This window comes from Cebus imitator, unplaced genomic scaffold (genome assembly GCF_001604975.1).
Source record: "Cebus imitator isolate Cc_AM_T3 unplaced genomic scaffold, Cebus_imitator-1.0 Scaffold67, whole genome shotgun sequence".
In the NCBI taxonomy this organism is placed as follows: Eukaryota; Metazoa; Chordata; class Mammalia; order Primates; family Cebidae; genus Cebus; species Cebus imitator.
In genome coordinates, this window is record NW_016107382.1 from 4584306 (window position 1) to 4598714 (window position 14409).

At 35.1% G+C, this 14409-nt stretch overlaps 1 protein-coding gene across 1 annotated transcript in view; it reads left to right on the forward strand.

Annotated features, from left to right (window-relative positions):
- OSBPL8 (oxysterol binding protein like 8) overlaps positions 1–14409 on the forward strand; it is a 166689-nt gene that overhangs the window by 129515 nt on the left and 22765 nt on the right. Inside the window, exons 14-18 of the mRNA XM_037739302.1 lie at positions 741–801; positions 1508–1604; positions 7134–7232; positions 10988–11085; positions 13206–13295. Of these exons, the coding sequence (XP_037595230.1) occupies positions 741–801; positions 1508–1604; positions 7134–7232; positions 10988–11085; positions 13206–13295 (445 nt within the window). The remainder of the gene's footprint in view (positions 1–740; positions 802–1507; positions 1605–7133; positions 7233–10987; positions 11086–13205; positions 13296–14409) is intronic.

Genomic DNA, 14409 nt, shown 5'->3' on the forward strand with positions numbered 1-14409 from the left:
TTTTTTTTTTTTTTTTTTGCTGAGTTCATATTTTCAAAACAACTTTTGTTCATGTACAAAATTATTCAGTGGCCTGGCATTCGAAGTCCTCTATATCTTTCCAAATTTATCTCAAATTAATACCTTTCTTAGTTCTCCACGGTAGTCAAATCTATGCAGTTCACGACTAGGTAACCTGATCTAGCACTTTCTTGCCTCATTTTTATATTTAATTCTCCCACTCCAGTATTTCTTCTTAGCTATTCTTTATCTAAACAAACCTGGCCCGCTTATCCTTCATGATCCGAACGACTCCAGCTCCCAGTGATTTTTTTCCTTCTCAAACTTCTGTATTATTTTTATGATTATCCATTAAGCTTTTATTTTAGCATTTATATCATTTACCTTTTTACAGAATATTTATTTTCCTAATTGAATTGTTAGCTTCTTTAATTCCCTCTGCTCCCCGATAATACCCCACTTTTTGTTATATACAGACAAAATATTTTAGTTTTTAAACTTTCATTAATTTGAACTCATGTACATCTGTAATCATGATTTTCAGTCTTCTCTGTCTGCATAAACCTGAGAACTACAACATTTTCTTTGAATAACAGTGGCTTCTTATTATGGCACTTCTCACTTTGAGTATAAGGAGAATGAGAAGACCATGTGTTCTTTGAAAAATCTTCTTCACCTAGAGATTTTGATAACTCCTTCAGGTCAAAACAACTTGTCTATATTAATTTTTTTAATGTCAGTGATTATACCACCTTGCATTTAATTCTTCCTGAAATTAAGAAGCTTGAGATGCTGATTTTAGTTTGTCTCATGTAAGAGAACATAAAATGTAAATATATTATTGAAAGCATTAGATTATTAAATAATACGTTGTTTTGTTTTTGTTTCCTACAGTCATTCAGTAATCCATATGAAGAGTAATCACTGTATTAGTTATCCATTGCTGTCTAACGAATTACTGCCAAAATTGAATGGGTTAAATCAGTATTTATTATGTCATATGATGAGGTTCAGGAATCTGAGAGCTGCTTAGATGATTCCAGCTCAGGGTTTGTAATGAGCTTGCAGCCTAACCGTCAGCCAGCTTTGCAGTCATCTACAGGCTTGACCAGGCTAGAAGATTCATGTCCAGGTTCATCATGAACGGCTGTTGACAAAAGAGCTCAGTTCCTTCCCATATAGGCCTCTCTATATGATTTTTCACATTCTCAAAGCTGGCTTTTTAGAACTAATGATTGAGAGAGAGGCAGACAGACAGCCCCCAACATGGAAGGTGCTTAGTAACCTAATCTCAGAAATTACATAGTATCACTTCCATACAAACCAACTTCAGTACAATATAAATAGGGGCCTATGTGAATACCAGAAGGATGTGTCTCATTAGGAGACAGGAGACTGGTTATTATAACCGTCAGTATTTAAATGTTTTCTCTTACTTGAACTTTTGATAATGTCACAGTAATATGCTTATCTTTTTATATTTCATGTTTTTTCTTGTGTTTAATAGGTCTCTCATCATCCACCAATATCTGCCTTTTATGTTAGTAATCGAAAAGATGGATTTTGCCTTAGCGGTAGTATCCTGGCTAAGTCCAAGTTTTATGGTGAGTTTTCCCCTGTCCCAACCTTTACTCTCTCCTAGGAGGTATTATTTTCCGGTGAGCTTTTATGTAGGTGGTGTCATGGGCTATTTTCTGCAAGGAATTTGTCATTTTAAGTATCACCTTTTTTTGAATAATGGCCTTTTTCTGCCCACTCATGAATAAAAGTATGGCTTATGTATTCATCACATATGTTTAAATTCATCACAGGCATAACTTATGAAAGGACAGAATGCCTGTTATAGCCCTTGAGTGCATAAAGTGTTTTTTTTGCCTTTAGTCTGGCCAGTTTTTTGTGTTTCATCTCAGTGTATCTGAGGGATCAATCTTTCCATTTTAGTCTTTGAACAGAGAGGAAGAATCCAAGTATGGTTAGGAGACCTGGTCCAGGGACAATCAGTAAATATATTTAACCCTGGACTAAATAACGTACCATAAAATCTGTTTGCAGGTACAAGGGAAAGTAGAGAAATGGTTATAGTAGGAAACCTTAATACAAAAACTTTGACAGTTCAAACAAATCGTGGCCAAAGCTATATACCAGTAAAACATAAATAACCTTAAAATGCTTTTACATAGTTTAAAAAAATATTTAAATGAAGAACAATTAAATTTCAACCAAAGAATTATAAGCTTGAGCAAAAAAAATAATAATATTATGATAAAAAAGGAAAAATAAAATATATAAACAGAAATCCAACATCTGATTACCTGAGTGTGTGGTGAGCCATAGATAAGTCTGTGGCAGGGGTATCTAAGAGAGTTTGTGATCAGGAACCTGGTTTGTGTTGTTACATTTTTTCATGGTGTCTTTTATTTCTCTTGATGTTCATTTTGGTTTGGTTTTTGTTGTTGTTGTTGTTTTAATCCTGTTTGTTTAAGAGGGTGATTGCTTGTTTTTTTTTCCCTTAAGTTTGTATATATTTCACATTTTATATATTTCTTCCCTATTTCACCTTTCATCCCTCTACTCTTCTACCCTGACTATTGTATAAATGGCTTTTGTGAATGTATGTTCTACCCTTATAGAAATTTTTATTGAGTATGAGGTGCATGGCTCACTTTCTGGGTGGGATTGCTTCATCAGTGGACCTTTTTATTTCTGTGTTACAGTACAATTTACATATATCAGAGCAATCTGTTACTTTATAATTTGAAAGAATGTATTAAATCCAGAATGAATTTAAGATTTCAGAATTGGTAAACATATGGGTAAATTCAAAGACATTTTTTCTTATTTTTTTCCTTTTAATACCTGTAACCATTCAAAACAGAAATGTCAGCATTATCTACTGAGTTTTATAACATATGCAGGTTTAATACATGTAACTATAGTACAAAAGCCTGGAAGAGAACGGACCCAGAAGCAGCAAAATTTTCTATTCTATACAGAGTGGTAAAAGATTAACTGTGAGTGAGTGCAGTGGCACAATCTCAGCTCATTGCAACCTCTGCCTCCCTGGTTCAAGCGATTCTCCTGCTTCAGCCTACCGAGTAGCTGGGATTACAGGTGCCCACCACCACAACCAGCTAATATTTGCATTTTTAGTAGAGACGGGGTCTCACCGTGTTGGTCAGGCTGGTCTTGAACTCTTTACCTCAAGTGATCCACCTGCCTTAGCCTCCCAAAGTGCTGGGATTGCAGGCGTGAGCCACTTTGCCTGGCTGACTGTGACATTTTAAAGATAAATATTGTAATCCCTAAAGCGGTGGTCCTCAATTTGGAACAACTTTTCTCCCCAGGAGACATTTGGCAATGTCTGAAGACATTTTTGGTTCTCACAGTTGTGAAATCCAGTAGATAGTTGCCAGGAATGCTGCTAAACATTATTTAAATAATTTATAAAAGAAACAGGAAAGCCTCATCAGGGAACAAAAATCAGAGGGGACAGATAGAAAACGTATAGCAAAATGATAGACCAAAACCCAATAATATGATTATATCAGTCTTAATGGCCCAAATAATCTCATTTAAAGACAGTGATTATCATATTGAATACACCAGCAAGGACCAACATACCTTAAATGTAGACACACAAATAGGTTGAAAGTAAATAGAAAGTAGGCCGGGCATGGTGGCTCAGGCCTGTAAACCCAGCACTTTGGGAGACCAAGTTAGGTGGATCACCTGAGGTCAGGATTTGGATACCAGCCTGGCCAAAATGGCAAAACCTTGTCTCTACTAAAAATACAAAAATTAGCTGAGCATGGTGGCATACACCTATAATCCCAGGTACTCAGGAGGCTGAGGCAGGAGAATCGTTGCGGTGAGCTGAGGTCAGGCCACTGCACTCCAGCCTGGGCAACAAGAGCGATACTCTGTCTCAAAAAAGAAGAAATAAACAAGAAAGTAAATGGAAAGTAGAAGTTAAAAGCTAAACTATGCAAGTATTAGTACAAGTAGGGTTGAGTGACTATATTAATAAAATAGATTTCAAGATAAAAACTGTTAGTAGAGATAAAGAACATTTCATAATGAAATAAAGAGGTTAAGTACATCAGGATAACATAATAATCATAAATGCCTATGTACCTAATCACAGAACTTCAAAATTTATGAAGCAAAAATAGTCATAATTAAGAGACAGCAATTTGAAATGGGCAAATTTCTTAAGAGATACAAATTACCATAGCTGACCCGAGAATAGGTGTAAAATTGTAAAATAGCCTTACATCAGATAAATTGATTTAGTAATTTAAAATCTTTCTTTGAGGATGTACTCCAGGCCCAGATGTTTTGAGTTCTTCTAAAGATTTAAGGAAGAAATACCAGTTCTACACAATTTTTGGCAGAAAATAGAAGAGGAAAAAACACTTACCAGATCATTTTATGAGGCCAGGATTATCCTGATCCCCAAATCAGAGATTACAAGAAAATAAACTACAGATCAGTATCCTTTATGAATATACATGCAAAAATTCTTAACTAGTAACAAATCAACATATAGGAAGGATATTATATGGACATATACATATAAATAAAAGTATCATGATCAGTATATTAGAAGAATAATATATCATGATGAAATGGAGTTTATCTGAGGAAAGCAAGATTGGTTTATCATCTGATGAGCAATGTAATTTACCATATTAATAGAATAACAGAAGGAAAGTATGATTTCAGTACATATGGAGAAATGATTGACAGAATTCAATACCTATTTATTTCTTAGTCCTCAAGAAACTAGGACTAGATTAAAGGCATCTATGAAAAATATATAGCCAACTTCATACTTTTAAGGTGAAAATTGAATAATTTCCACCTAAGGTCAAGAACAAAGCAAGGATATTTACTCTCAATTACTTCTATACAAAATTGTATTAGCAGTCTTAGGCAATGCATTAGGCAAATTAAAGGGAAAATAGCATACAGATTGGAAAGGAAGAAGATAAGCCATTTATATACCAGATTACATAAAAAACCTTCAAGAATATACAAAAAAAAATCTCAGATAACCAATAAACGAATTTAGAAAGGTCCCAAGATGCATGGTCAAATTCAGAAAATCGTTGCATTTCTGTATACTAGAAATGAATACTTGCAGAGGGAATTTTCTTTCTTTTTTTTTTTTTTGAGACAGTGTCTTACTGTGTTGCTGGTTTCAAACTCCTGAGCTCAAGGGATCCTCTTACCTCAGCCTCCTGAGTAACAGATTACAGGCACACATCACCATGCCTAGCTCAGAATGAAATTTAAAAACAAGTCCAATTATAATAGTATCCAAATAATATATTTAAAAATAAATTTAATAAACGATGTGTAAGTCCTGTATACTGAAAACTAAAACATTGCTGAGGAAAATTAAAGAAGACCCAAATAAATTGATAGATATACTTTGTTTGTATATTGAGATATTTAATATATAAATATGTCAGTACTCCCTTAATTGAGCCATAGACTCAGTGCTATCCTAATCATAATCTTAGCAGGCTTTTTTGAAGATATTAGCAAGTTGTTTCTAAAATTACATTGAAAAGTCATGGACCCAAAACAGCCAAACAATTTTGAAAAAGAACAAGATAGGTCTTTTACTGCCTGTTTTAGGATAAAGCTAAAGTAATCAATACAGTGTGGAATTGACATAATGATAGGTGTATAAATTGATGAGATGTAGAGTTCAGATGTAGACCTGTACACATGGTCAAATGTTTTTTGACATGGGAGAAATTATTGCCCAGAGTTAAACATACATTTATCATAAACTCAAAAATTCTGCTCCTAGGTATTTACCTATGAAAAATGAAAATAGATGTCTACATGGACTTGTACATAAATGTTCTTAAGCATACACAGCATTATTCATAACAATCCAGGACTGAACACAGCTTAAAGACCATCAACTAGTATGGAAATATCACAACTACAGAATGCTCACTAGCAATAAAAAGGACTAGAATTCTGATACAACAGTGTGGATGAGCCTGAAAGACATTGTGCTAATTGAAGGAAGTAAAACACAGCAAATTACATATTCTGTAATGCCATCTGTTAAGAAATCTAGAATAGGTAAAACCAGTGATTGAAAATGCGCCAGTGGTGTCCTGGGGCTGAGGGAAAGGATTGACTGCTCAGGAGCAAGGAGGGACTTTTTGGGGGTAATGGGAAGTTCTATATCTTGATTGTGGTGGTGGTTATATGACTCTGCAATTTCAAAAACTCAAATTTCACACTTAAAATGGGTCAGTTACTGTATGTAAATTTATGCTTCAGTAAAGCTGAGAACATAAGGAGAGAAAATGCATACGGGAGAAAACTTAGAAGACATTACCATAATATTTTATCATCAACTGCATTTTGGTGCTTTATATATATTTTTATTTTTCTAAATTGTCTATAGGATTATTATATCAATTATAAGCATTTAAAGCTTGAGATTTATAAGAAATGTAACTTACAGCTAAAAAAATAATGGTTTTATTCAAAAAAGAAAATTAGGCTATACAGTGAAACAGTGTTTTATTAATATTAAGTATTCTACAGGTTTTCTTACTTTCTTATAACTTTCATAAAATAGGCTGGGTGTGGTGGCTCATGCCTGTAATTCCAACACTTTGGGAGGCCAAGGTGGGCAGATCACCCAAGGTCAGGAGTTCTAAACCAGCTCCCCCAACATGGGGAAACTCTGTCTATACTAAAAGTACAAAAATTAGCTGCACGTGGTGGTGCATGCCTTTAATCCCAGCTACTGGGGAGGCTGAAACAGGAGAATTGCTTGAATCCAGGAGGCGAAAGATCACTCCACTGCGCTGCAGCGTGGGCAACAGAGTGACAGAGACTCCATCTCAAAAACAAACAAACAAATAGAAAGAACATAAGTGTATCTTTTAAAAGTAATAATTTTGTAAAAATGAGAATGTGAATGAAATATGTTTTGGATATAAGGTAACGAATACATGTTTGGGCACACTGAGATTGAGACATTTCTAAGACTTTCCACTGTAGATGTTTGGTAGGTGTTCTAAATGTATCTTGTTTGTTTTAAATTGGTTAAATAAATTTTGTGAAATCTAATAAACAATATTTTATTTCAGGAAACTCATTATCTGCAATATTAGAGGGAGAAGCACGGTTAACTTTCTTGAATAGAGGTGAAGATTATGTAATGACAATGCCATATGCTCATTGTAAAGGTAAATATTTTCTATACTTGAGTTAGATATTAAGCTTTCCTTTTAAGTAAATGTATGTAGCTGTGATTTGTTATGCTTTGTGATTGATAGAGTCAGACTTACGTTTTGTTTGAAAGCATCCTTGGTTTACAGATATTTAAGATTATTGCTATCATTTGCTGAATATTTCTGTGGTGAAGTAATTCACCTGTAATGGACCTTATACTTTTGTCAGCAGAGACTGATTTATCTAATGGAATTTCTTTACATTTGCCTGATGTGCAAATTTTCAAATTTAACAAAACTATTATTTCAGAATCCTTAAAGATGATTTTCACCTGTTTGTACCACCATGCCTTTTTATAATTTTTATTTACTATTTTTTAATGTACCAAGTTCTTTTAAAGATTTTTCTCACTTTCATTTGGCAATTTCTTAATGCATTATGCTTCTTACCCCATTATTTAAAATACAGATAAGGGTATTACATAATAATTTTCATTTACAACATTACAACATGCTAGGCACCCAACTATTTGATGCAGTTATTTAATCATTTCAGCAGCTCCTATAAAATAGAAATATTATTATTCCTTTTTTGTGGAAGAGGAAAAATGAAGCACAAAGAGGTTAATATGCCTGAGATCACACAGCTAAGATGTGGCAAGTCAGGATCTGAACCCAGGCAGTTTACCTCTGCATTGAACTTTCAGCTATTTTGCATCAGTTTAGTGTGATCATGATGTGTACCCTTCCTTCCAACCAGTTTCTTAAAATCTTAAAAACAACTTTTTTGGTAATTATCCTCTATTTTGGGAACCGATTTATGAACACATAGAAATTAGTTGATAGGAATAACAGGCAAAGAATATGAACGGACACTTCTCCAAAGAAGACATTTATGTGGCCAACAAACATGAAAAAAAGCTCATAATCACTGGTCATTAGAGAAATGCAAATCAAAACCACAGTGAGATGCCATCTCACTCTAGTTAGAATGGGGATCATTAAAAAGTAAGGAAACAACAGATGCTGATGTAGAGAGATAGGAGCACTTTTACATTGTTGGTGGGAATGTAAATTAGTTCAACCACTTTGGAAGACAGTGTGGCAATTCCTCAAGGATCTAGAACTAGAAATACCATTTGAGTCAGCAATCCCATTACTGGGTATATACTCAAAGGATTATAAATCATTCTATAAAGACACATGCATATGTATGTTTATTGTAGCACTATTCACAATAGCAAAGACTTGGAACCAACCCAAATGCCCATCAGTGATAGACTGGATAGGGAAAATGTGGCACATGTACACCATGGAATACTATGCAGCCATAAAAAAGAATGAGTTCATGTCCTTGGCAGATACATGGATGAAGCTGGAAACCATCATTCTCAACAAACTCACATAGGAACAGAAAACCAAATACCGCATGTTCTCACTCATAAGTGGGAGTTGAACAATGAGAACACATGGATACAGGGAGGGGAGCATTATACTCCAGGGCCTGTCAGGGGGTGGGGGATAAGGGGAGGAATAGCATTGGGAGAAATACCTAATATAGATGATGGGTTGATGGGTGCAGCAAACCACCATGGCACATATATACCTATGTAACAAACCTGCACATTCTGCACATGTATCCCAGAACTTAATGTGTAATTTAAAAAAGATTATTTTGATATGGCCTTATTTCACAGATGAGAAACTTGGGACAGTTGAGTCTTATACAAGGTCAACCCAGCATATACAAGAGACTAATTTCTGGCTTCAGTCTAGATTATTCTTAGAGCTTCAGGTATACTTGAAGTAAGCATGAAGTGAAATATCTTTAATTATGAATTGATAAGAACAAAATTTTTTTTAAAGCATGCTAGTACAGAGAAGGAACACATATTTTTTAATTTTCTATCATTTAGAACAAATAGGCCGGGCATGGTGGTTCACGCCTGTAATCCCAGCACTTTGGGTGGCGAGGTAAGCGGATCACCTGAGGTTGGGAGTTCGAGACTAGCCTGAGCAACATGGAGAAACCCAGTCTCTACTAAAAATATAAAATTAGCCAGACAAGGTGGTGCATGCCTGTAATCCCAGCTACTCAGGAGGCTGAGGCAGGAGAATCACCTTGAACCCAAGAGGTGGAGGTTGCAGTGAGCTGAGATTGCACCATTGCACTCCAGCCTGGCAATAAGAGTGAGACTTTGGCTCAAAAAAAGAAAAAGAAAAAGAAAAAAGAAAGTTATATTCCATGTAAATATCCATGCCCTACTTAGCTAACAATAGGGAAAATTTTTTATGGCAATATTTTTATTGCATGGAAAAAGAAAAGAAGTTATAACCGTTTGTGAATGAGCATATGAAATGATTGTTTTAATAAGATGTTTCACCATGTGTGTTTTCTAAGGTATGTTCCCCCAAGTCACTAGTCTCACAAATTGTTTTATAAAATAAGAGTTCCATAGCCAAATAAGTATGAGAAACATTGCATAGTCTGTTCCCCTCTCAAAAGATAATATTGTACATTGCCTATTAAAGGCTGCCTTAGGCCAGGTGTGGTAATTCCAGCACTTTGGGAGGCCCAGGTGGTGGATTATGAGGTCAGGAGATCAAGACCATCCTGACCAACATGGTGAAGCTCTGTCTCTACTAAAGTTACAAAATTAGCCAGGCGTGGTGGTGTGTGCCTGTAGTCTTACCTACTCAGGAGGCTAAGGCAGGAGAATTGCTTGGACCCGTGAGGTGGAGACTGCAGTGAGCCAGGATCACACCATTGCACTCCAGCCTGGGTGACAGAGTGAGACTCCATCTCAAAAAAAAAAAAAAAAAAAAAAAAAAAGGCTGCCTTAACATTTTAGACCAACAGCAGATACATACACAACCTGTTTAGCTTTGTTAAACCCAGAGTTTCCCCAGCTTTTAACCATCGAACTTATTTTGTAGTTTTTTGTTTGCTTTGGTTATGCATTTGATTCTTACTATTTGCAGTAGTTGTGTTATATAAAATCACCACTGAGTTAGCAAATACTGAGCTATTGTTCCTAGGGGAGTATGAGGTTAGATTCCTATGAGCCTCTTGTCCTAGCATTTTCATCAACCAATCAATCAGTACATAACCTTGTTTTATATGTATTTCTATTTAAAGAAACCTGATTTAATTATAACATTAATTATATATTATTGATTCGTTAACATTGAACTGTCAACCAACAGAACTAAAGCTCATGCTTAAACATAGCTTTTAAGACACATTTTCCCTGTATGATACATTACAGCCTTCTTACACTTACTAGACAGCACTGCAACACTACATGTGGGTCCATTTTAAACAGCAAAACCACCAACGAAAAGTACAAAAATGTGAAAAATATGGTATTAAATACACTGCAAAAAGGACACTTTTTTTTTTTTAAAACAATGTGGGCACTGAAACAATAGTGTTGCCTTGCTCAGCCTCAGCTTGGAATGTGTACATCGGGTGACTCAAATTTTTCTCTACTCTGCATATGTCTCCAAATGACTATAGAAGCGCTGTGGGTATTGATATTTTATTGATTAGGTGAGTTTACAGATATGGAATCTGCACATAATGTGAATTAGTTATCTATTTATATCCTATGGAACCAACTTTATGTCTATATTATAGATTTTCATTTGAGTGGGACAGAGTAACCTTGAATTATGTTTCTCTTAAAAGGAGATTAGATTACTAAACTGTTTATTATGACCCATGTACTAGATCGTCTTCAATTTTTTGTCAAATCTTTTTCCTTTAGGAATTCTTTACGGCACAATGACACTGGAGCTTGGTGGAACAGTCAATATTACATGTCAAAAAACTGGATATAGTGCAATACTTGAATTTAAACTAAAGGTTAGTAGAGAATATAGTAGGTATCACCTAATTAAAGGAGAGTTGTACAATAAATATTGAATAAAGGGCACCATGTATTTCCTAATTCGGAACTAAATGTGAGAACACAATTATGTCAGGTCAAAGACAAGTGCATCTAAAGAATAAGGGCCAACCAAGGTGAATATCTTTGGATAGCCTAAGATAGCAGTCTTGGAAAATTCAAATTAACACAAAGACATCATTTTTTGCTTTTCATTTTTATTAATAAAACTGTGGGCATTATATGGAAGGTGAGATTTAAAACGTGATTGGATAGAAATTTCTTAGTAAATTAAAGGATTGTTTTACCAAATGCCAGAAGCTATGTATCATCTGGCAGTCTAGCTGTGTAAATTAAGGCACAGTTGTATTAGTCACTATTTCTATGTAACAAATTACTCTAAAACTCACAGACTTAAAAATAGCTGTGTGCTGTTCTTCATGAGTTCTGTGGGTCAAAAATTTGGACAGGGCATATTGGGGATGGCTTGTCTCTACTTCATAATGTCTGGGGTCTCAGAAAGACTTTGTAGGCCATAGGTGACTTGACAGTTCGGGACTGGAATCACCTGAAGGCTTATCATTTACATATCTGATACCTGGTCTAGGGTGACTGAAGGACTAGGACTGCTAATCTGAGCACCTGTATACATGGTCTTTCCATGTGACAGCCTCAAAGTAGACTTCTTACTTGGTAGTTTTGGGTTTCCAAGTGCAAGTGCCCCAGTGAGCCAGGCAGAAGCTATATTTGCTTTCCATGACCTAGCCTGAGAAGCCAAATTATATCACTTCCACTATCTTCTATTATTTGGAAAGTTGTAAGACCACCCAAATTTAAGGTGAAGAAATATAGACTCCACTTCTCATTGAGAGAGTAGCAAAATCTCCTTGAGGAAGAGCATGTGGGCTGGAGAGGAGAGGGTACATATTGTCAAGGCCATCTTTGGAAAATTTTGTCTGCCTCAGAATGAAAGGGAAATTTGAGACCCTAATGTGAATTAATTGTTCCTAAACAATAGTATATTATGTTCAGATAAAAATATTTCTGGACTGGGCATGATGGCACACGCCTGTAATCCCAGCGCTTTGGGAGGCCAAGGCGTTTGGATCACGAGGTCAAGAGATCGAGACCAGTCTGGCCAACATGGTGAAACCGCGTTTTTACTAAAAATACAAAAATTAGCTCATACCTGTAGTCCCAGATACTCGTGAGGCTGAGGCAGGAGAATCACTTGAACCCGGGAGGCAGAGGTTGCAGTGAGTCAAGATTGCACCATTGCACTCTTAACTTGGCAACAGAACGAGACTCCATCTCAAAAAAAAAAAAAAAAACAACAAAAAATGTCTGTGAGCTATGTGGTATTTACTACTAAATTGCTCCTATGTTGATATCCAGCTGATAAGCAATTTTGCTCTAAAAAAAAAAGGCTTCTTAAATATTATTTGATGCAATGCCTTTTATTTTATTTCTCTTTCACCTTGGCAAATTTTTGCTTGTATGGTGATGATAATGTTTGGAGATCATGATGAATGAGTTCTTAAGTATAGATGATGCCTTTATTATATTGGAGCATCAAAATTTTGTCTCCAAAGACAGACATCAGTAAGGCATTATAGTAACTCAAAATATATTCCTTCCAATTTTATTTTTTGGAGCTATGTATTTTCCTTTTTTTTTTTTTTTTAAGGAAGGAGTGTCACGTATTTCACTAGATCGTTAATTCCCTTAGGTTTACTGAGTTGGTATTGTTTAAGATAACGTCACATTGATAGGGCTCTGTCTTGACAGTTAGATGAGGATGCAGGATTTGAGAGTACACAAGACATGAGTCAGTTGTATCAGTGTGATCCTTCTTAATATATTTAGTTTGATTTAATATAGTCTGTTTTTAACCTGTTTTTTTTCCATAACAGCAATTCAAATTTCTTATTAAACATTTCTAATTAAAATTTGAGTCAGTATTTTTTACTGCTTGTGCATTCAAGAGCACTGTAACTATACCAGTAATTTTTGTTGGTTTTTTTTTTTTTTTTTTTTTTTTACATTATATGTAAATATAAGTGAAAAGTAAAGTGTTTAACATTTTCTCCTTTAAAAGCCATTCCTAGGGAGTAGCGACTGTGTTAATCAAATATCAGGAAGACTTAAATTGGGAAAAGAAGTCCTAGCTACTTTGGAAGGACATTGGGTAAGTATTTCATATATGAGCTTTACAAAAATAATTTTATTCTGTGGGAAAAAAATAACAATCACATTTAAAATTTAAAACTTACTTGTTTGCTAAAAACATTACTATTTAACATAAGCTTCAGCTTTTAATAGCAGGTTTTTGGTGTTGATTTGTTATCAACAGTAATTAATTTTATGTAATATTTTCTCTTTCTAAAACTTTAAAATCAGTAGAAATAGCTAACACTTAAATATGACTTACTATGTAATCCTTATTTAAGAATGTTACTCATTGTAACTCATTTAGTATTTATAATATAAAACCCTACGAGGAGAGTTTATAGCTGCCATGCCCATTTTATTATTGTTTATTATTGTCTCCATTTTACAGAAGAGGACAGACACTGAGGCACAGAGAGTTCACATAATTTGCTCAAAGTAGGTGGTGGAACAGGAATTAAAGCCAGGGCTCCAGGGCTGTGCTTTTATGCATAGCACTCTACTGCCTCTCACATAGAAGAAAGAGGCATAATTCCAATTAGAGTTATATTCCTTTCAGTGGAACATGGAAAGGATATAGTGGTATATGAGAGCAATGGCTTTTATTTACTTCTTTGCTAACCTAGATCCAAATTTATGTAATTTTGTTAAAAGGAGCTTAAATGAATAAAAAGAATCATGGCATTGCATGGATATGCCCTCACTGTGAGCACTCAGTATATGCTCCTTTCTGCATACAATAAGCAGAAAATGTTGAGAAACATGAGAAAGTGAAGCTGTATTTAGGGACTCCACTAAGTGGCCACATACACTCTGAAAAAAAAATTAATTGCCTTAAATCTTAACATCTTCTGGAAAAAGCATAAAACAGTCATTTTTAAAAACCAAAATTTCTGACTGGGTGGGGTAGCTCACTACTATAATTCCAGCACTTTGGGAAGCTGAAGCGGGAGGATCATCCTGGGTGACATAACAAGACCTCTTCTCTACTAAAAATTAAAAAAAAAAAAAATTAGCTGGGCATGGTGGTGCATGCCTGTCCTGACTACTCAGGAAGCTGAGGGAGGAAGATTGCTTGAGCCTGGGAGTTGGAAGCTGTAATGAGCCATGATTGTGCTACTGCACTCCAGCCT